General features: G+C 29.3%; 2 protein-coding genes across 3 annotated transcripts in view; one reads left to right on the forward strand and one right to left on the reverse strand.

The window, feature by feature from the left end:
* The window catches only part of LOC103579909 (E3 SUMO-protein ligase ZBED1), a 147,470-nt gene that overhangs the window by 32,053 nt on the left and 90,556 nt on the right, over positions 1–24,861 (forward strand). The gene's annotated exons all lie outside the window — the stretch shown is intronic.
* Positions 1–24,861, reverse strand: part of LOC103577109 (E3 ubiquitin-protein ligase Bre1) — a 103,535-nt gene that overhangs the window by 29,583 nt on the left and 49,091 nt on the right. The window contains exons 8-12 of the mRNA XM_053738593.1: positions 23,505–23,678; positions 23,164–23,421; positions 21,886–22,017; positions 21,536–21,810; positions 21,323–21,476 (exon numbers count right to left, since the gene is read on the reverse strand). Coding sequence (XP_053594568.1) covers positions 21,323–21,476; positions 21,536–21,810; positions 21,886–22,017; positions 23,164–23,421; positions 23,505–23,678 — 993 coding nt within the window. The remainder of the gene's footprint in view (positions 1–21,322; positions 21,477–21,535; positions 21,811–21,885; positions 22,018–23,163; positions 23,422–23,504; positions 23,679–24,861) is intronic.

Below are 24,861 nucleotides of genomic sequence, written 5' to 3' on the forward strand. Positions count from 1 at the left end.
CAAATAACACAAGGGTGACTATAGATATTCTATTGCGATTTGACTGAAACTTTGTATTCGCCACCAATCAATTATACTTTGTTAGAACCCCATCGTACTACTTTTAATTGCCCCCTAAAGCACATTTTCAAAGATGAGCGACATAAAAGCCATAATAAAGATTCTACTACTGATTTGTCTGGAACTTTGTACTTGTCAACAATCAATCGTACTCCATTAGTACATAATTGTACTACTTTTCATTGCCATTTAAAGCACGTTCTCATACTTAAATGCCATAAGAGCCATAGTGAAAAGTCTACTGCTATTCTTCTGGAACTTTGTACTTGCCACCAATCAATTGTACTCCGTTAGTACCCAATTGTGTTAAATTATTTTCATAGCAAATAGTAACATTAAGTAATTAATGTAATAAACTATCATTACTATGGCAATAATCAACCTCAATTATTAACAATACAATTTCCATCTGTTTTAATAATATTTCGCTTTGTATTAAAATAATACTTTATTGCTCAAATATTCGTTTTATAATTACGATACGCGGTTGTGTTTCGCACCAAAAATGTATTGAACAGTGTAAGATTGCACGAAAGACCGTCCTTCGATATCTCTTGAAAAAGTTGTTCAATTTTAGAGATCAAGGTGGTATTCAACGTAACTTATAGAGTTTGGAAGCTAATTAGACTTTAGAATCGATCCAATGAATAAGTTCAAAGATATTCGAAACATAAAATTTTTTCAAAAATTTTATATTTCGAATAAGTTTAAACACACTGCAGTGATTAAGCTCGATCCTTCACGGAAGGTAGGTATTATCTAGTCGCTTCAATTGATCGTGCTTTTATTTGCGATAATGAATGGCACAATGCTGTTCTCACGACGTAAAAAAACTGATTAAGAACGAGAACAAATTCCCAGACAAATAGCAATAGAACTTCTGCTAGAACCATTATATCCTAGACACATTAAAACGTGTTTATATTTGCAATTGAGAGTTGTACAATTGGGTTCTTACGGAGTACAATCAATTCATAGCGAGTACAAAGTTCCAGACGAATAGTAGTAGGATTTTCAGTATCGCCCGCATGTCATTTACCCATTTAAACGTGCTTTTATTCTCAATTAAAGGTGGCAAAATTGAGTACTACTGGAGTACAATTGATTGTTGACAAGTTCAAAGTTCCAGACAAATAGTAGTAGAACCTTTACTATGGTCCTCATATCATTTACATACTTAAACGGGCTTTCATTCGCAATTGAGAGTAATACAATTGGGTACTAACGGAGTATAATCGATTGGTGGCAAGTTCATGGTTCCCGACGAAAAGTAGTTGAATATTTACTATGCCCCTTATGTCGCTCACCTATAAAAACGTGTTTTAAAAGGCAATTAAACGTGGTACCATTGGGTTCTAACAGAGTACAATTGATTGGTGGCGAATACAAAGTTTCAGTCAAATCACAATAGAATATCTATAGTCACCCTTGTGTTATTTGCTTTCTAAAACGGCATCCTGTTAGCATTTACGACTGGTACAATTGAATATTAACAAAGTATAATGGATTGTTGCAAATTTCTAGTGATCTAGATGGAATGCAAGAAAATCCCTTCAGCAGCCCTTAAACTTTCTCAATAAATGTAATTTTATGATAAAATTGAGAGCGGTACCATCGAGTACAAATACTAATCAATGATTGTAAACGTTCGTTTTTCAAAAGAAATGTTTTTTTTTTAAGCCCTTTTATGGGCTTACTGTATCTCAATAGTAATTATGGTAGAAATGGAAATATGGGTGGTACGATTTGGTACCTATGTAGTACAATTGATCCCAAAAATTTTGGGTCAAAAATTTATGGCTCGATTGCCAGGTTCACAGAGCTCTTCTCCATGTAGTTCAATTATGTTTCTCTCGTTTTTTTCTCGGCTATCTTCATCATGTTTAGAATCATCTTGATCTGCATCTTGCAAACCGATAGGAATCTCATCAGCATTAATATCATCACTTTTATTGTCAACCGTTTTTCTTTCACTATTTAAGCAACTGTCACCTTTACAATTCTTGCAGAGAGAAGAGCATGGAAGCCCGGTCTTTTCACATCCGCATCTTTTAGATCAATCTTTTGTACAAGTATAGTGAACTAATTTTAATAACTCCTCAGGAGATAATTTCTCAGTTGTTTTTACAGGCAGATACATTGCCTCTGTTTTCATCCAACCCCAATTTTCCGGATTCATTTGATTACCAAGCCAATACTGTACTTGATACTAGGTCCTGAAGGATTGAAGAAATGATGCTGCTGACGTTAGTGGTAGAGTCGCTAGATTGATTGCACTTTTCGACTTACTAATCATGTTCGTAAATCGGGAAACACGTCATTGGTTTGTAGTCACATCGGTATTCAACTCTCCATACAATGATAACATCATTTTTTTCTCCAGCGATTTTGATATCTTCAGCAGATGCATTTGGATTATAAAATACTTCCACGTATTGCAACAATTGATGGTTTACAAGAATTATATCCAATAATTGTTTCTTGCCTTTTCCGAAAATTGAACTGACCGTATAGCAGCCAGTAAAAGCGTGAACGAACAAAATTATATTTTTTAAATGTAGATTCTCTTTGCGTTGGTAGATTTTATCCGATTGTTTTGTCGAAGCATGTGATTTCCACATAATTACATTTAAGTCTTCAGGTGTCAACGCAATTAGTAACGCTGCAAGGTCGATGTCGGTCCTAATTACAACAGCCTTTTTATCCAGATTTTTTTGTGCAAAATCTATAGCAGTTTGAATAATTAGTGCATCAGCATCTTCTTTAGCTTGTTTTATTGTTAAATTGGTTTCTGCTATGAGAGTGCTTTTTAATTTTGTGATGAAACGAGATCGTTCTTCACATTCGATAAAAAGACGTCTTTTTTCCATTAGATTCATATCAAGTTTAAATGTGATTCCGGGCGCGACTTTTTTTGAAACTCGTCTGTATCTTTCATATGATTTAAGACTTCGAAATTCTTCTTCATAACCATAAAAAGTGATCGAAGTAGTGCTTGAATAATGGCTGAAAATATATCTCCTATAATCTGCTATAATAAGTCACTAAATGTTTTCTTTTCTTTCCACAACACTTTGTGCAAAAGAAACCCTCCATCAACGATATACAGACAGCCAGATAATTTTAATGGTCGATGAAGAACTCAAAATATCATATAATTTGGATTTTTTCGACTCACGCATAATACCTTTATTATCAAATAAAGCCATCGGAAAAGGAGCCAGCTCAAATTGAAGTGTCTTTTCAATTATTGTCGAATCGTTCATTATCACAGCAGCAATCTGTTGTAATAATAAAGCAGTGTTCATAGATTTTTTTCCATCCACTTCTACAGCTGGTACAGTTGAAATCAGAGTCTCGACAGTATTACATTTAGAATATTTATAATTATCGGCATTAAATCCAATCATACTTGTCATACTTTTCAATCCTTTCTGGATTGCGTAATGACAGCCAGCCTTCGAATCTCCAACTAATGCAGTTGATAAGGATTTTAATTTGGGTGAAGGGATAAATGGATTGTGTATTTGAAACCAGGTTTTGAATATATGTCATCTCTTGCATCACTTGATGTTTAGATAATCTCCTAACTGGTTCATTGTTTCAATTGCATAAGGCATACTTTTAAGAAAGCGTGTCATAACACTAGATGTCATACCGCGACCATGTGACGAACCTTAAGCACTTGTATGAATAGTACGCATCAACATCTGCTCAATAGTCATATCTGTCCATATTTCAGCCCAAGCTTTATTTATTCTACGTACAGTAAAGTGTCCTTCTTCAGTAAATAATCGATATTCTATTGAATCTATGATATCTCGCTTCGATGTATTGTATTGCTAGAGTAATTAAATTGAAATATTGAATCCATAATTCAGCAGTTGGTTCACATTTCTTCCAAGTTTCATCAGCACTGATTAAAAGATTCTTCATGGCAGTGAAATCTTCATCTTCGTTAATACAATCAATTGCTGGAGGATTTTTTGAAAAACCATTTAAAAGTTTTTAAATTTTAATTTTTTTATGTTTTATTACTTCAATGATTTCTTCAGTATTTAGTGAAGCCTATCACATGAGCTGTTGTGATGTTCGCTCGTAAAGCTCTCGCAAAAGATGTACACTGAAACATTTTATCTATTAAATTAGTAGCGTAAACTGTATCCTACCATTCCCTTAACCCTGAGTCTTCCATTATTGTTCCAACAGCTTTGAAGTAGGACAATAAAAAGTGAAAGCTCTTTATTTCTACAATTACTAAGAATTAGTAGAACTTTTATGTACAAAGGATGATCGAAAGTAACGAAAACCGTATTTTTATTAACTTGACAAGCATGTTTTGAAGCATACAGTAAAGATGTATAAGCAGTTCGCAAATCAGATGAATTTTCCTCTATAAAGGATAAATACTGTATGCACGAGACTTTGTATGGCATGCATGACAACACACGATCCATGAAACCTCTTATCCCTGGTAGATTTTTAACTTTTGAATAACTTCCCTAAATGTGAGTTGCATAACTAACAGAAATGTCGCATAAAAAATCCCCAAGTTTTAAGCTACCAATGTCAACGAAATTAATTGATTCTAGCAAAAATTGATTTGTAGGTAGGTATTCAATATTTATTGTTCCTTTCACGGATATTTGCATAGCTGTTGGTAATTGATTTAATTTCGCAATTCCTCCAGTGGATGTTAATACTGTAGCAAGCGTTACACAAAAAATACCATCTATACAGTGAAAACTATTTAACCCGTCTAAAGTCGATGGATTATGATCAGCATTATCAAAAACGTATTGAAAATCAGCATTAAATTCAATTTTAATTATATTAGATTTAATAGCTGATATTTCATGAAGAGCAACACTATAATATGATGCACAGACACCAAGTTTCGCCAAAATGTTAATAACTGTTTTTGAACCGCATTTACAGTTTAAATATATTTCAGTTCCTAACTAGAGACAAGAAGGATTTCGGATGAATAGCTTGTACTATTGATAATCCAATTTAGTCTATTTTTATTTGTATGGCTTTAATACTCTAGGTTTGTAATATACTATTTCAAATTTTTTATTTTAATTATTTTCTTTTTTGAAAACTTAAGCACTGTCTGCAATAAAAAGGTGTATAAAGCCCAGAAAAAAATTTGTTTTCTCATTTTGTTAAAGATTATAAGTTTTTCAGAGCAAAAAACGTGATCCTTTAATTTTTTCAAAAATTTGATCGATTGAAACAAAAAAACGGCTGATTAGATTAATCTGGCTTTTTGTAGGGGTTTTGAGAACATATTGAACTGTAAAATGCACACTTAACATTATCAATTTCCACAATATTTTCGTTTCAGCGCTTGATTTTCCGAAAAACCACCAAAAGCCCGTTTCTTGTTGCGTTTTTAAATTCATGTGACGATAGGAAAAAATTTTTTTTTTTAAAAGCAATGGCTAATCGTTGAAGGAAATTTATTCAAATTTTTGAAACCCACCATTAACTTTCTGTGCGATCATTGTTTTCTGAGATATCAATAATCAAAGACAAAAGGATCCTTTTCCATTTGAAGACCGATATCTCAGCGAGGTGGACGTATGAAAGTCCATAAAAAACGAACTTAAAGCTAAATAATGAAGATATGCAGTTCTCATAATGGTTAAGCAAAAAAAAATTTTTCCCACGCCCGTAGACCAAAAAAAAAATTTTTCTTAAATTTGAAAATTTTTTGTCACTGATTTGTCTAAGATTACCCAAAAACCGCTGACGCTACAAAATTTTAAAGTTCTTATCTAAAAAGTAGACACTTGAAGCTACAATTTTCTTTTTTTTATTTCTTATACGATTATTTCTCTCAAAGTTACGGCCTGTTGAAAATCGCCCAAAAATTTTCAATTTTTTTTTATCTTCTAATTTTTCCAGTAGAGTATTATCACTGTTATTATCATTTTCAAAATTATTTTTTTACTCCGAAACTATTAAATAAATCGTCGAATGGGCACTGTAGGTCACGTGGTCTTGCGAGAGCCAATCACGTCGCAGTATGTTATAAAATATAAGTATTAATAATAATGATAAAACAACAATAATAATAATAAAAATTATGGTTATTATTATGAAAAATATTAAGGAAAACAATAAATAAATAAATAAATAATTGTTAACTTATAATAAGAGACCTGGAGTAAATGTGAAAAATCAAAATCTGATTACTCCAAAGCACTGAGCTTGTAATAATTTACATAATTTTAATTAAATAAATTAATAATTTAATTAAATATTATATTAATTATATAAAGAAGTGATTAAATTATAATTATTTAGTCACATTAATTAATTTAAGTGTATTGTTGAAGTACAGAGTACTGTTTAATTTATGAAAAAAAAAAAAAGAAATAAAACCAATCAGTAATTTCTCATTATCACAGTGATGCTGATATAATAATAACAGTAAATTAAAAATAATAATTATAAAAATTATATTCATTATTATAATGTTGAGTTAAAATAGTAAATAAATTAAAAAATGCAAGTTTATAAAAGAACTTTGTTTATTTTTCAAGTTTTTATTTTTTTTTTTTTTAAATGTTTAAAATTAATGTTAAAAAAGTAATCTATATTGTAAATATATAATACATACATAAGATATAATCTGTAAAAAACATAATGTTGTACAGTTAAGGAAAATAAATAATAATAATAAAGCTGCATTTATTTTTATTATAAAATTTATTTAAGCTGCGTTTATTATTATTATAAAATGTATTTAAGCTGCATTTATTTTTATTATTAAATGTATTTAAGCTGCGTTTATTATTATCATAAAATGTATTTAAGCTGCATTTATTATTATTATTAAATGTTTATCCATACAACTTTAAACAATTCAATCTTATAAGTTAGATTTATTATACATTAAATAAATTTTTTTTGTAAAAATATGATACTTTATTATTATTATTTATTTTCCTTAATTGTACAACATTATGTTTTTTACAGATTATATCTTATGTATGTATTATATATTTACAATATAGATTACTTTTTTAACATTAATTTTAAACATTTAAAAAAAAAAAATAAAAACTTGAAAAATAAACAAAGTTCTTTTATAAACTTGCATTTTTTAATTTATTTACTATTTTAACTCAACATCATAATAATGAATATAATTTTTATAATTATTATTTTTAATTTACTATTATTATTATATCAGCATCACTGTGATAATGAGAAATTACTGATTGGTTTTATTTCTTTTTTTTTTATTTTTCATAAATCAAACAGTACTCTTTACTTCAACAATACACTTAAATTAATTAATGTGATTAAATAATTATAATTTAATCACTTCTTTATATAATTAATATAATATTTAATTAAATTATTAATTTATTTAATTAAAATTATGTAAATTATTACAAGCTCAGTGCTTTGGAGTAATCAGATTTTGATTTTTCACATTTACTCCAGGTCTCTTATTATAAGTTAACAATTATTTATTTATTTATTTATTGTTTTCCTTAATATTTTTCCATAATAATAACCATAATTTTTATTATTATTATTGTTGTTTTATCATTATTATTAATACTTATATTTTATAACATAAACTTAGTCACTATTATGAGCAAATGGTGAAATTCTTCAATTTGTAGGTTATATTTTATTCAGATATTTTATTATAGATATTATATTTTTTAGAGATATTCAAAAACAGTCGATTATTCATAGACATATTATTTTTAGAGATGTTTATTTTCACATAATTTTTTTATATACGTGTTTGGTTATGCAAATGTTGGTTTGTAGGATTTTTTATTTTTATAGTAATTTTTTTTTAGTGACTTTTTAATTTAGTTTTTTTTTTTAATTATTCATATTTTTATATACACACTAAAATTATTTACTAATTTTTGAATAGTGACCATATTTTTATTAGTGATTTTCAAATATAGAGACATTTTTTATAGGGATTTTTAACTTCCCGCTAAGAAAATCGACGATTTTCAAAAATTTCGGGAGGTTATTGTTTTCACCCCGATTTTTGAAAATCGAGTTTTCATCAGATGTCGACGTTTTGAGGTCCTAGGAAGCTATTCTGACTATTTTCAGAATGATGTCCGTGTGTGTGTGTGTGTGTGTGTGTGTGTGTGTGTGTGTGTGTGTGTGCGTGTGCGTGTGCGTGTGTGTGTGTGTGTGTGTGTGTGTGTGTGTGTGTGTGTGTGTGTGTGTGTGTGTGTGTGTGTGTGTGTGTGTGTGTGTGTGTGTGTGTGTGCGTGTGTGTGTGTGTGTGTGTGTGTGTGTGTGTGTGTGTGTGTAAACTCTTTGTAACTTTTGAACTAATGAATCGATTTGGATGGTTGAGGTAGCAATCGAAAGAGCTTGTTGGCCATCAACTTTTCTGAAATTTTAGATTATTTGATTGAATAGACTCGAAAATATTTGCGAATTACGAAAAAAAAAAAATTTTTTTTTTAGTTTTTTATTGATTTCTCAAAAACGACTTATATGATCGACTTCAAAATCTAATCAGCTCTAGTACTCAAAAAAAAAAGCGTCGATTGCCACCTCAAACATCAAAATCGGATAATTCGTTCGAGAGTTATCGCGGGAGAAAGAAATGGTGTAAAACGGTTTTTTCTAAATATTTTCGAAACGACTGACGCGATTGATTTCAAATTTTAATCAGCTCTAGAATTCAATAAAACGCGCCGATTACCACGTCAACTATCAAAATCGATTGATTAGTTCAAAAGATATCGGCGTTGAAAAGTTAAAAAAATAACATTTTATGTTATTTTTTCCGGATAAATCATAATATAACGTACTAAAATGTGCCTGATATCATACCAACTCATCTTTTTTATGGTTTCTTTTGATCATATAATGTCATCGAACTTGGTTTTTAGTTTAAATCATATTATCAACAAAAAAATCGATAAAACGTAGTTTTTAATATTTTTATCGGATATTTCATATTTTATTGTTTCTTACATGAGTCAAAACTCATTTAAATCTTGATTTTTATCCCTAACATTGATTTCTGCCTCAATACACTTATTTTACTGAACATAATCAGGAACTAAATTTTAAAAACCGCTTCATTGATGATTTTCGATTCTTAAATTTTCAAACTTCAGCATAACAGGTAACTTGTTAGAGCTTGAAAAGATCGTAAAAAAAAAATTGCATGTGATAGCATTTTCGAGCTCGAAGAGCTCGAAAATATTTCTACACTAATGTTTTCGAGCTCTTTGAGGTCGAAAACAGCGGGAAGCTTTGGTGCTGGCCCGCAGGGTCAACCGACGCCCAGATTTTTTTTTATTTACTTATTTTACAATACATATTTATAATTTTACATTTTATTAAAATATATATATTTTTAATTATTGAATTTTTTTTTTACAACTTTTTATTTTTATATTTTTACATTTGTATGAAAGTAGTCATATACATTTCTATTTTGAGACATTTTTTTTTTTTTACCGATTCTATGCTATCCCTCAAGAATTATTGGCCAATATTGTACATGTAATTAGGTGCATTATTCATAGTAGACAAAATACAAAAAATATTAGATCGAAAAAGTAAAAAAAAAATTTATTTGGAGGGAATTTGTCACGATATTTTTATATCGCGGCAGTCTCGCATCAGGTCGGTGGACAACAGAGGGCAGCACACGCTGCTCACACGTCTCATCCGACACTGTATTATAATTGTTGTTTGTTTACATGTAAGATTTTATTCAATTATTGTATTAATAATACTTCATTAATTCATTAGGTATAAATTGTATGGTAGCAGGAGATTTCACTGACTAATTTGAGCATATATTTGGATTTTGTAGCGCTAGGGAAAATAGTTGCGCATTTCATTTATGTGCTTATGATTAGTTTGAATTGGTTGGCGCATGCGCGTCAACGCAACAGTTGGCATCCGTAGATTTATTTATTATAAATAAATCTACTAGTTTTATGAATAAATCATTGGTTGATTTATCGGTGAATAATATTAAGAATTAATTAGGGAAAATACAATTGGTCATTTAGCGTCGGGAACTTAATAAATTACACGACCACAGTTATGTAGTACGTTGGTGGTACTGTAAAGAAATAACATGCGACGGTTATATATTTCTATTGGTCAAAGTGAGATATACGACAAAATGGCGTCGGCCTAGGTGCCGGCGTGAGATTCACGTGCTGCCATCGTCAGACGTGGGATAGTCTCTGTAAGAGTAGCGTGTGTGCTCTGTTACATTAAACTAATTATAAATTTGTCGCCATTTGGTATTTTGTGTCGATAATATAAACCCATTGGCATTAGTTAGCATTTGGATAACTCACATAAAGGAAAATACATTTACCGTATTAGCGTGCAACCAAGGGAGTTGAATAATACGTAACTGTAAGTACTTTTTGGCTAATACATTGGCGTGTAATTCGGGTTCCCGAGTTGGTGATCATTTGTATATAGCCTAAGCGTGAGAGAGAGATAGTAAATTCTGAGTATTAGTAACTGGTCATAAGCATATGAGGAATGCGTGAATGTTATACTCAGCAAATACGAGTACAGTCAGTGAAATTATTCAATAATTGAGTATTATTTATGAATTATTATTGATTTGAATTATTAATTATTATTTATTTGAATATTGATTATGGATTATTATTAATTTGCGCATTAATATTAATAATTTGAGTTATTACTTATTGTTAACTGGATATTGAGTGTGAATTATTATTAACTTGCGTATTAATTATTATTAATTTGAGTTATTAATTATTGTTAATTTGAATCATCATTATATTTATTTTTGAGTTGATTCATCAAATAATTATTTTATTATTTGCGTTCAAAACAAAATTATTTTGAAATACCGTAAATTCACCATTGGAATTTACTGGTAAGTTGTATTGGAAAATACTTCAAATTCTTATCTAAGATTATTATCTATTGTTTTCCTAATTTACATTTGTTTATGTTCACGTGTGAGTGAGACTATAAATTATTAATAGCTATATGTTTATTACAATACATTTATTGTTTATGCAATAGTATTATTATTTGAATTAAGTTTATATGCGCATACTATTACTATTATTTTCTTTTGTAAGGGATTTATTATTATTTTTTTTGAACATTATTTATGTGAGTATGCGTTATATATTGACTGATTATTTTAATTAATTAATGGATAATTAAAGCAAATGGTCATCAGCCCGGTATTTAGTTAATTTCATTATTTTAATCGCTATCCTGTTATTCATTTTATTTTTATTTTCATTTTCTCCGTTGTGTTATTTTCGAGTTAATTTTGTTCGTGAGGCACACGAACTGGCGCCCAACTAGGTTTTCTAACCCAGCCTGAGCAGAGCAGCCAGTCCAGGGAGATTCAGGATATCTCCAGGTAGGACATTGGGTTCTGGGTTTATTTTATTTTCAGTTTTCGACCAACGGAGAGCCATAACGGCTATTGAGCGCCAACCACACTCCGCCGTGGGACGCGTGAAATAGAAGAGAACGTTATAAATTGTATAAATAATATTAGGTGTACAAAAAAGTTCTACCCGTTTTTCAAAGATGGAGTTATCTAACAGCTATTTATAGGTTAGCTATGAATACGTATATGTACATGAACAGCTGTTTGTACTCTTTAAATTCATCAAACTTTTAATATATTAATCTTCGATATATATATTTTTTTATTAAGTTAAAAATGGAAGTAAGTAATGAGCATATCCGCCATTGTCTTTTATATGAATTTCATCAAGGAAAAAGTGCTGCTGAAGCTCAAAGAATAATCTGTGCAACTTATGGTGACAGTGTTATTGATGACAGTACTTGTCGAGGATGGTTTCGGAAATTCACAAACGGAGATTTTAATTTAAATGATAAACCACGCTCTGGAAGACCTTCAACAATCAGTGACGAGAAATTGGAAGAATTACTGAATCAAGATTCTGCACAAACACAACAAGAACTTGCGAAAAAGTTAAACGTTACTCAACAAGCTATTTCTGAAAGATAACATGCTTTAGGTAAGATTCAAAAAGATTTAAAATGGGTACCTCATGAATTAACTCCAGAACAACGAGAGAGACGAGTTGACACCTGCCTGTCGTTGCTTTCACGACATAAAAAAAAAGTTTTTTGTGGAAACTTGTAACAGGGGACGAAAAGTGGGTTTACTATGAGAATCCTAAACGTCGAAAACATTGGGTAGACCCAGGACAACCAACGACATCAACACCAAAACGTAATGTTTTTGGGAAAAAAATATTGCTTTGTATTTGGTGGGATGAGTGGGGCGTGCTATATTATGAGTTACTCAAACCAGGAGAAACCGTTACTGGAGAACGCTACAGTTGTCAATTAAAAAAATTAGCAGATGAAATCAACAGTAAAAGACGATTTGCGGGACAAAAACCTCGACCAGTGATACTGCAGCATGATAACGCCAGGCCTCATAGAAGTTCAATCGTCCACCACACTATAAATGATTTACAGTGGGAAGTTTTACCGCACCCGGCGTATTCACCAGACCTTGCACCGTGTGATTTTCACCTATTCCGTTCATTGCAAAATTACTTGGCTGACAAACACTTACAAAATGAAAACGAAATGCAAAAAACAATAGATGATTTCATTTCGACAAAAGATCAAGCCTTTTATCGCCGTGGGATCCATCAGTTGCCTGAGCGTTGGCAAAGGGTAGTAGATGCTGATGGTGGTTATTTTGATTAAAATTTGTATTTTATTTAAAATTTTTAAATATATTTTTTTTTGACAAAAAACGGGTAGAACTTTTTTGTACACCTAATATTTTTAAAAATTGATAAACAATTGAGTTAGAGCTTCAGTTAAAAGTTCAATTTGTTCAATGATTAATGGAGAATAAGAAAGCCTTACAGTATTTAAGTCGTATCTTGAATAGTTTATAAGTTATTTTAATAACAATGAAAAAAAAACAGAAAGGTAGCGACAAATCCGAGTGTACAATAATTTTAAAAAATAGAAATAAAAACTATCCGATAAAAAAAACACGTAGTAGTATATAGTATTTGAAAAAAAAATATCGCATAAAAATTCATATGTTTATAACAAATTGTTTGTTTAATAAACAAATGAAAAATTAATAAAATATAATATTTTTTCATAATATAAGAGAACATGATAAATAATGATTTTAAAGAAATGGTTCCTTAATATTAATATTGAGCAACAGAAAAAATGTTAATTAGCAAATGTGTTTTTCAGCAATAAAGAAACGATTGTTTTTTTAAAATCATTATTTCCATTAAGGATCAGATTCCTAAAAAAAAATTGTTTAAAATCTTATTGACAATGGATTTATTTATAACAAATATTTAAACTATGCCAGTAATTTTTTTTTTAATTATTATATAGCTTCTAGCGAGAAAAAAACAAATTAACAAAAAAAGTTGAAAAAAAAAAAATTTTTTTTTTGTTGCTTTATTTGCGTTTTTTATTTGTCAAGGTCTTAGATTGTTTATAAAAAAGTGAAAAATCGAAATGTCGAATTAAGGGGATTCTCTTAAGATTTCCCCTTCCAATTTTTTAATGAAAGCGCCCCCTGGTGTCGAAAATCGACACTACAAAATTAAATTTTTTTTTTTCAAAATGATTAAATAATTAATAATTAAGCAAAACAATAAATTATTGAATTAAATGATGTTAGAAATAGTTGATAAATGTTTGTTGGATGATTTTTAATCATTAACTATTTACAAAAAATAATTATCAAGGAATTTTACAATTACAGATTAAACATGGACAATTGTTTTTTAATTTATTTTATATTTATCCGATAAATTCACAGAAAGCGAGATACTAAACTCGATTTCTTAAAAAATTACAAATTTAATGATAATTTTATATTGTCATGTCGTTCTGTATTCAATTAATAATTCTATAAATAAATTTTGCATTTTGTCACTTAGTACAGTACCGTATCAATTTTGAGGTACCCTGAGGCGATTTATAAAGGCGTTAAAATTTAAATTTTATAATAAAAAATATTCATCATTTTTTTTTTTTTAATTTATAATAACGTAAAAAATTGTTAATCATATATATGCGGTTATTGATCTTATTCAAAGTTACTTTACTCAATAAATAACATTATTTTATTGCTATTATTATTTTTTTTTCTCAATTTAATGGTTACTTTTCTTTTACCTGCACCTAAATATATTTTTGGGTATGACCAAACTATAAAATATTACAAATTCTAAAAATCTATACTCGAATAGAAAGTCTACTTGTTTTATAATTTAAAATGTTCATATGAAAAACAGCATAAATTTTTTATAGTGTACTTATCACTCTTATTACTCCCATCGTCCCATCTGATTCATCGGTAGATGGATAATATGTAAATAAATAAATGTATACATATATATATATATATACATTTATTCATATATTATCTATCTACTGGAGAATAGAGACATATATGTAATTACTAGTAGGACTTTTGAAGACTAGTCCGCGAAATAGCAGTCCACGAAAACCCAGGCTGCAAAGACACAGTTCGCGAGAGCCCTTTTAACAAAAGTCATTAACACCCCAAGCGATTGATGATTTATTTATCAACCGATTTGTTCGAATATATCCTAGTAAAAATGTTGGTGATAACAAAAATGTGATTGTTGTAATACCTGAAAATAGACTCATTATATTGACGTATCTATAATAATTCTGTGAGAATATGGACTGAAAAACTTATAATTTTAAGCCGAAGAAAAATAATTTAGAATCTAGAAAGATTTAATTTTTCGAAAAATGAGATCTATTGTGACCCAAGTGGATTTATTTTAATCAATTCAAATTCTTGAAGATGTATTGATATTTACAATTTTAGAGAAAATTTGATTTATTGATTTTTGTAATCTCGATAGACATCGGAATTTTTAATTTTGTTATTGTTTAGTGACTTTCCATCTTCGTAGATACGAAAAATGAAAAAACGACATCTTTGTGACGTTTATTCGCATGCAAGATTTAGATCGCAGTTGATCTAAAGTATTTTTTTTTTTTTTTGGTACAACTAACTTTGCTATCAAATATGATCATGAAGTCTCTTGACTGAAAATTTCGGCAAAACTATTGCGTTGATGGACACATTTATAATAAACAATTATGTAGGTAATACAAGTTACTACTAGATTGTCTCAAATTACTTTTTACGTATCTATCAGTGGGAATATTAACTAAAAACTATACGAATTTCGGAGCAACTGGCTTTTTCATAATATTTGTCCATCAAATTTTTTTACTATAAATTTCGCGCGCGCATCTTGTTGCGCCTGCGTACCAAACCATTATTCAAAAAAATGAATCACCGGACAATTCAGGTCCTATCCTGATAGCTAATTTCGATTTGTCTTATGAAGGACATCCTGATAGGGTTTTGATGGCACTTCAAAAAAATCATAGACAATTTTTAGTCATGATAATCTCTACTCACGCTTTGTCCAACTTTTTTTATAAATATAAAACAAAAAAGACAGAGGTCGACTCAGATGTCATTTTTTTGTTTGCAATAGTGCGAACTTCATTCGATTATTTCCATCTGACAACTGTTTTAAAATAATTGATACAACCTCATTATATATTAAATATACATTAATCTCAGTTAATTAAGCTATTTTTCAAAAATATTTAAGCCTCATTATACTGATAAATAAGTACAGATCATTAATGTTTATGTAAAGAAATATATAGAACTTATATGTGTAAAATTATTCATCACAGTTAATCAGTTTTTGTTGTAATTAACGTCATTATTGTGGCAAAATGTTAATAACGGATAACGTTAATTTTTGTAATAATTCACAAGAAAATTATGAAAATAAAACAAAAAGACCAACAAAAAATCGTCAACCTTATCAAATAATCAGTGCCCGAATGCGACAAAAAAGATACACACACGCACACACACACACCTATAAATATATATATTTATTTATTAGGGTGCGTTATTTCGGAGCAGCAATATTTTTTTTTACATGCATATGAAAAAATCATTCAACACAAAAAAAATTCTCGTGCAAGAAAAAAAATTCTATGTCGATTACAGACCTAGGTCATTGAAAAATTCGATTTTCCATTTAAATAACACGGGGAAATATTTTTTTTATGAACTTTAAATATTTTAACTTGTTACGAAATGAATAGATCGAATAAACTATTTTTGTAGGACGCTTGAACGCTCTACAAGAAAGGTTTTTTATTATTTTTTAATAAATCCATCTGTTCAAAAGTTATTAGAGCTCTAAGTAAAGCTCGAGATCTTTTTACTTTTCTGGTGAAACTATTAGACTTATCTATCACAAAATGTTATAGATTTTTTTTTGTTGACAATTTTATTTTCTACAAATTATTGTCAGTAAAGTTTTTTTAAATTCCGCATTTTTTTCCTAGTTATTTTTATTTTAATTCCAAACTCTTAAAAAAGTAGTGCTCTAATCGATTTCAAGAACTCGACATTAATTTATTTTTTTTATTATTTTGTAATTAACATTTTTATAGAGAATATAATTACCTAAAAAAAATGGTCCTTAGAATCGTTTTAATAGAGCTTTATAGAAAGAAAGTTATAGAGCTTTTAAGTTGAGAAAAATTAAATCATTTAGAATTTTTTTTTTATTTAAATTCAATTGTGATTGAAATTAAAAATTAAGTTTCATTGTACTTGGGTACCTTAAGTTTATCACCCTTCAAAATAACATCAGAATAAAAATTTTTTTCTTAATAATTCAATTTTTCTCAACTTTAGAGCTTTATAACTTTTTTCCTATGAGCACTGTTAAAACGACTTTGAGGACCGCTTGTATAGATAATTAAATTTTCTATAAGAACTTTCATTGCAAAGTAATGAAAAATGAAAAAGAAACCCTGCTAGTTAACAAAGAAAGAACAAAAAATAACTTTTCATTTTAAAAATTCGATTTTTTCCCCATTAGTTTCAACCTTCATAACTTTTTTCATAATTTTAAGCATATTACACAATATACCTTTTTTGTAGGGACTTAAATTTTCTATAAGATCTCAGAATTAAAAAATTGGAAAAATTTTTTTTCTCCGTAGTTATTTAGAAAGTAAAAAAATAAAATTTTTTTTAAAGTATTTTAAATGAGAAAGGGGAACCTCCGTGCGTCAGCTCAATTTTCGAGATACAGAGCTGAAATTTTAGGAGAATTTTTTTTTCTTACAGTAACTTTTGAGATGAATATAATAAAAAAAAAGTATATTTTTTCTGAAGCTGTCTAATGGATAAACTTTAAACTTAGTAGTAAGCCAAAATCAACAGCACAGTTTTATTTAAGATTATATCAGGAACGAATGGCACAAAAAGCCCAACCACCTCAACTACCATATCCTTCCATACCTTTTGAAATAACCGTTCCAAAACCGAGTAAGAAATTTACTCAATGTCCAAGTAAAAATAAATTATCTGTACAATCGCCGATTAATTTTTCTGTAAGCGACTATTCTCAAATCCTCTCAGTGCTATCATCACCTCTAAACATAGCGTATATTTGTGATAATAATATTAGTAACAACAATTCTAACAGTGACATCAGTCCGTCTATTGATTCTTTTTATCATATTGAATTAAGTCAAGATGACAATATTCATACGACCAATTTATTATCTCATGATACACATGAAACTGTGCCTAATTCAAAGAATCTGCAAGCACCAGTACAGAATAATTTATCTGAGAAGGATGAGCGTACAGAAAATAATCTATACGAGTCCGTCATATTATCAAGAATTTCTAAATGTACTCCAACACCATATTCACCACCAAATACAACTGAAAATAACACATTTAATCAATCATCTAACGACGCAATTCCTCAATCTTTCGACAATGTTGACATCAATTTTGATATCAATTTGGAAGCAGATAACCCTTCGATTATTTCTGAAAATGAAATTAATGGTCCTAGTTTATTTACAAAACCATTTAACATCGTTCGTGGTAGTAGAAGCCAAAGTGATATAAAATTCGGCTCATCAGCCCGTAAGCAATGTACAGCAATGGCGGCTTCTTCAATTATTATTGCTTCTTTAAAATGTATAACAACATGGTCTTCAAATACCATCGATAAAATTCTAGACATCGGTAATAATTTGTATAGAATAAGTATAATATCCCGTAATGCTGCATCTTCTAACACTGACAATGGAAATTATCATGATGTTGATAATTATTTATCAGCGACAGAACTCAGCACAGAAGTCACTATAACGCCGACTTTTCATTGCAATTTTAAAACTCAAGCAGAATATTATGGATATTTTTATAACGAAAATTCTGATCCTGCGTTTTTACCGTTGAAAAGACGTCTTAATATTTTTTACAATAATAATATAAATGCAATTTTAACCATGAATTCCACTTCAATAGCAATTATATCACAAAATAAGCTATATTATATTTTTGATTCTCACAGTCGAAATACAAAGAGTATTGTTGATTACAATGATGGTAAATCGTGTATTTGTTGTTTCCTAAATTTACATGATTTAATCAAAGAATCTATTCTAATATGTTTATTGATGATGATAATAATGATAAAAATAATTTAACAAAGAATATTTTCTCGTTATCTATAATTGAGCCAGATGGTCTTTTTCCGGTAAACTATAAAAATCTATCAGTATCACCGCTGTTAACCCAAAATGAAGAAACAAATTCAGAACCAATTTTGTCAAATGGTAACGAACATAATTCTGATAATAATGAAAACACAGAATCGGTAATTACACCTGAAATAAATGATACTTCTTCAAATACCAATTTATCCAATTCGTCGAATGCTACTACTATTTCTCAAATAGTTCCAAAGCCAGACAAAAAAAACAAAATAGAAAGTCAACTACCAAGCCAGCTAATGATAATACTAAATTAATAATGAATTATGGTTATGTTCATGAGAAACTTAATAAATTATTTTATGAACATCGTGATGCTTCATTAAACCTTACATGCAAAGAACTCAGCTGTCAAACTATATACAAGGGCCCGATTATTGATGGGTTACAATCAGTTTTGGTCTACGAATGTAGTGCGTGTGGATTTACATTTCAAGTTGAGAGTGAACCAAAAGAAGCTAATATTCTTTCAAGTAATAAAGGTATTGTATTAGGCTGCTTTGGTAGTGGTATAGGATACTATCAACTTCAAAGACTATTTGCTAAAATTAACTTGGAATGTCTTAATTTCATTGAGAAGGTTTGTATGTTTCGCTTTCCACTATATTAAATTGGTTTTTTATATAGTGAAAACCAATTTAATATAGTGGAAAGCGAAACATACAAACCGTCTCAATAAGACAATTTATAGATAAATTGAGAAAAATATAAATAGCATGAACTGGGAATCGAGCCCAGGCCATGTCGGTATCGCGCCGAGTGACTACCAGTTGAGCTATCCGGCACTATACGATATACCGTTCAATTTGATCTATAATTTATTGAGCCACACCATGTGCCATATCATGTATTTGGTCATTATGTTGATTCCCGTCCACATTATTGCTCTAATGATAATCAAACACCTAAGCCTAATTATGTTAATGAACTGATGAACATAAATATGTGGAATGCAATATTGAGTTGTTTTGATGCGCGTATTGCGGCTCCAGCCGACTTCTTATTAAATGCTAGTAATAATCTAGCAGAATCTTTTAATAATGTTGTAGCTTCAAAAAATTATGGAAAACGTATTGATTCATACAAAGATGGCGGGTTCACGTTTCGTGTTTTTTTTTCGTTCCTTCAATTCAATAGTAAAACAGTCATGAGCGACGTATATGAAATTTTAGATAAGCAAGTTCCAGAGCTCTTGCGGAAACTAGAAAGTAGTCGTAAAGCTAAGGTAGCACGCACCAACATTAGACGAGCAGAAAATGGATATCGCAACTGCCACCCGTATGTAAATTAACCATCTAACGATTGCTACTATGGACCTGGTGCTGATGCTGCTTCAATATCTGAAGAAGACTATAAAAAACTTTTAGAACACCACACTGCAACGCTAAAAGAATTTCAAGCTAATCGCAATAAAATTGAACGTGAAACGTTAGGACAAGCACGATCTATCGAATGGCATGCGAAGCGTCGTTTATTTTTAACAGCATTAAATTTTAAAGATGCTTCTTCATGCAGGCTTCTAACGACGAAAAACAAAGATGTGTGTAAAATTTTATATCCAACTTTAGCTAATTTCCGCGCACCCATTAACCATAGTATTGTTAATGAACGTGTAGCACTCACAGATCTAAGTTCAAAATTTAATGTAACTATTTACAAGTGTGGCTTTTTTATTGATACAGAAATACTAGGATTAGGTGCAACTCAAGATAGTATAATCGATGATAACTACATTTTAGAAGTTAAATGTCCTTGTTCTATAAGGAATATAGGCGTTGAAGAAGCAATATTAACAAATAAAAAATGGAGCAAATACCACTTAAAAGAAAAAGAAAACAAAATCGAATTAATCAAAAGTAGCCCCTGGTATTATCAAATTCAAGGACAGTTATATATTATGAAGAGAAGTAATTGCATATTATCAATATAGACTTTCATCAATTCTTTTCAAATGGTAATGCCTTATGATAAAGAATTTTGTGAGAAAACGATGATCCAAAAAAAATTTGAATTTTGTAGTGTCGATTTTCGACACCAAGGGGCGCTTCCATTAAAAAAATTGGAAGGGGAAATCCTACGAGAATCCCCTTACATTTATAAGATAAATTATTTAAATCTGTTATTTACAATCCTCATGAGGTCAGATCCAAGGTCTCCTAGTTTATGCACTAATTATAATAATTTTTTTGATACCATTCTAATGTAAATATACATATATTCAGTTGCCTACGTTTGTTAAATAATCCGAACATTAATTAAATTAATAAAATAATATTATAATATAAGAAGTGTACTATAAATCAAATTCATTACATCACTTTCCCTATCCTATAAAGTCTCATACCCGGCTAAACTAGGTGTTTGAGAACCTATTGCTTAAATTACTTAAGATACTGAAGGAAAAGTGGCCAAGTTCTCTGGTATGAGGAAATAAAGTCATACCCTTGCAGTATAAATCCAGATAAAAGTATATTTTGATTCTAGATCATTAGATATTAATAACACGGTTCATTGTATGATTATAAATACATTTACATTCGATAAAAATAAAAAATTAAAATTATCCCACACTTACTTGAATTTTTTTGAGCTGTTGACGCAATTCTTCAACTTCTGTACGGATTTTCCGTTCTGCAGCCATTAACTGAACTTTATCACGTTGTTCTTTTCCTACACCTTTATACATATCGAGCAAGAGTTTCATTTCTTTCATTTCATTTACAGTTTTTCTAAAAGACATTATAAAAACATTATAATTTAATATAATAAAATTTGATATGTTACTTACTTCAATTGTGCTTTCAAGTCTCTAACGATTTCCGACTCAATGACTTTCGAATCTTTTATTCGATGTACTGTATTTTCTTTATGTTCAGTTTTTACTCCTACTTCTTTTTTTAGATCTTTTTCACGTTTAATGTCTTTATCTTTTTTTAAAGTAGACGAATTTAGTGTGTGAGTATCAGAAGAATTTTTACTTTCACATTCACTTTTTTCAGCAGAATCTATTTCTTCATCAACAGTTAACTCTCTCTTAATAACAGCAATTCCTTCATCTTTTATCTAAAATTTGAAATTAAATTTGAAACATTCATGTAACGAAAAAAAAAAAAAAAATAATAATAAAAGCCAATATACCTGAATTGTTGCAGATAAATAAGTTGACGAATCTTCTTCTTTTCCGCTGCCATCAGAACTATTACCTTCTTTGCTTTCTTGAGTAACCTGTTGTCCTAGTTTTGCTGTCAAATCTTCAATTTCTTTTCTTAACTAAAAAATTGGAAAATATTTTTCAAAGTTAATTCAGTTTCAATTATTTAGATATCATGTAGAGAAATGGTAATGGCTCGTGAAAAATTATTATTAAAACACGCATGTGTGTTATATACGGTCGATTATTTCAAAACACTATAAGAGGGGTTGTCATCCATAAAGTACAGTTGAATATCAATGAGTCCTATTCTATCAAGTTTGACATTTACTTCAATCTTGACTCCTACTACGAAGTAAGCTGTCTCCCATCCTGTGCTACACAAATGTATGTTTTTGCGTATGAAGAAATATATACACTATTCTTAAAAGTTGAGGGATATTGAAAAAAACTCTAATTTTTTAGTGATTTCCAACAGGGTGTAACTTGGAGAAAAGTAGTCGAACAACAAAAAAAAAAAAAAAAACAAATCATAGCTTTAAGTGTCTAGTTTTCAGATCTGGTCTTGAAAGTTTTTTATTATCTACGGTTCCGGAGTAGATTTAAAAAACCACCGAAAAAAAAGTTTTCCAAATTTAAAAACAGTCTACGATTTTCAATAAATTTTGTTTGATAATTTTACTCTAAAGCTCTATTAGTTAATTTAATATCGTTTAATTTGCCGTAATCAGAAAGTCTGCACGATAATTTGGCTAATTAATGTGATATGCACCTGATATATACAACTAAAAGAAACTATTGTCAATTTTGAGCGCAATATTCTAATCTAACTCATTTCTTGACCTATCGTTACTCACGCTATGAGCGTGGCACCGCCTGACGCTACGCACGTAATTGAGATGAGTAAAGAGAGCGCTAATAACGAAAGATTTATTCCATTTTCTAATGATTTAGGGTAGAGGTGCCATTTGTGGCCACTGCTCCATTTTTGGGCATTTAATTTTTTATTTTAATTAATGGAAAATAGTAAAATGATACTTCCATTGTAATAGTGGGAGAAAAGTATCTCTAAAAATATTTAAAAAGTTAATTATGATATTGCGCCTCTTACAAATTAATTTATTTAAATTTTTCGAGTGTCCAAAACTGACCCGAAAGTGGCCAAAAATGGTACCTCTACCTTCTCTATTTCCGTGAATAGACAAAACAACTTTACCTTAGTCAAATTTCTAAATTTAGCATTAAACTGTAAATATAATAATTACTTTAGGAACTTCAGTCGATGCTTCCTTGTATTTACGTTTATAGCGATGTACTTCACCTTTCAATTGTTGATTATGATTTTGCAAAGATGTTATGAGATGTCTCATTTCGCGATTTATTGGACCAGTTTGTTCATTTGCAGCCAAATTTTGCTCAAATTCTATTCGTAACATTTCATATTCCTTACGCAGTTGAGCAAGTACATCTTCTAACTGGATGCATTCACCACGCAATTTTTTTTGGGCCATAAGTTCTTCACTCTATAAAAAAATTAAAACTATTGTATTACTCAACCTTAGAGATGAATTCAATGTGCGAGAACGGAATTTATAAATAATCTTACTTCCATCATTTCAATGTGACGTAAATGCGAATTTTTGCTTGATTGTAATTGTTGACGCGTATCATCAAGTTGAGTTTTTAATTGCATAGATTCATTGTAAAGTACTGAAAATTGTGACTGTAAACACTTGTATTCAGTCGTTTCAACAATGACAGATTCTGGAAGTTGCCTAATCTTTTAAAAAAAAAAAAAAAATATATATATATATATATATATATATATATATATATATATATATATATATATATATATATCAGGGTGTTTCAAAAAAACCAACAATTTTTTTTTATGGTGCACAAAAATTGAAATTATAGTTAAGAACGGTTTTCAGATAATTTTGTCCCAGCTTTTCTCTGAAATAAAAGGTCTAAACGCAAAATAAAGACACAGACCCGATGTTTTACTCTACGAACTAGCGAAGTGCACTTGAATTTTTTATATCTTTCATTTGTTTACGAGAAAAGCTTGGACAAAGTTCCTATTTGATGTACAAGTGCAACAGAGATAGTACCGTTTATCCAGTTGAGTGCGAATAGAGAAACAAATGAAAACGCGTCTTAAAAATAAAAATTTTAGCACCAATCCGGGCTCTTAATAATGATATTAAGGTTTGCCTCAATCCATTTTTCTATTTTCCATTTAAATAACACGGGAAAAAAATTTTTTTTTTTTTTAGAATTTTCTAGCTCCCAAACTAATTAACGGATTTTTATGCACAATACACTTTTTTTTGTAGGAAATCGAACGCTCTACAAAAAAATTCTCTTATCATTTTTTGATAAATCCCACAGTTCAGAAGTTATTTAAGCCTTAAGTCAAATTTATGGTAAATTTTGAAATTTTTTTACTTTTTCGGCGAAACTATCAGTCTTATCAAAAAATTTCATTAGAACTTTTTGTAGATAATTTCATTCTTTACAAATTATTATAAATAAAGTTTTTCGAAATCCCGCGTTGATCACAAGATATTTTCATTTCAATGTCAAGCTCTTAAAATCAATCAGAAATCTATTTTTTTTAAGAGCTTAACATTAAAATGAGAATAACTTGTGAACAATACGGAATTTTGAAAAACTTTATTCACAAAAAATTGTAAGGAATAAAATTATCTACAAAAAAGTTCCCATCACATTTTTTGATAAGACTATAAGACTAATACTTTCACCATAAAAGTAAAAAAATCTCAAAATTTACTATAAATTTGACTTGAAGCTTAAATAACTTTTGAACAGTGGGATTTATCAAAAAATGATAAGAGACTTTTTTTGTAGAGTGTTCAATTTCCTACAAAAAAAGAGTGTATTGTGCATAAACATCTTTTAAATAGTTTGGGAGGTAGAAAATTCTAAAAAAAAAA

Source organism: Microplitis demolitor, chromosome 4 (assembly GCF_026212275.2).
Source record: "Microplitis demolitor isolate Queensland-Clemson2020A chromosome 4, iyMicDemo2.1a, whole genome shotgun sequence".
NCBI lineage: Eukaryota > Metazoa > Arthropoda > Insecta > Hymenoptera > Braconidae > Microplitis > Microplitis demolitor.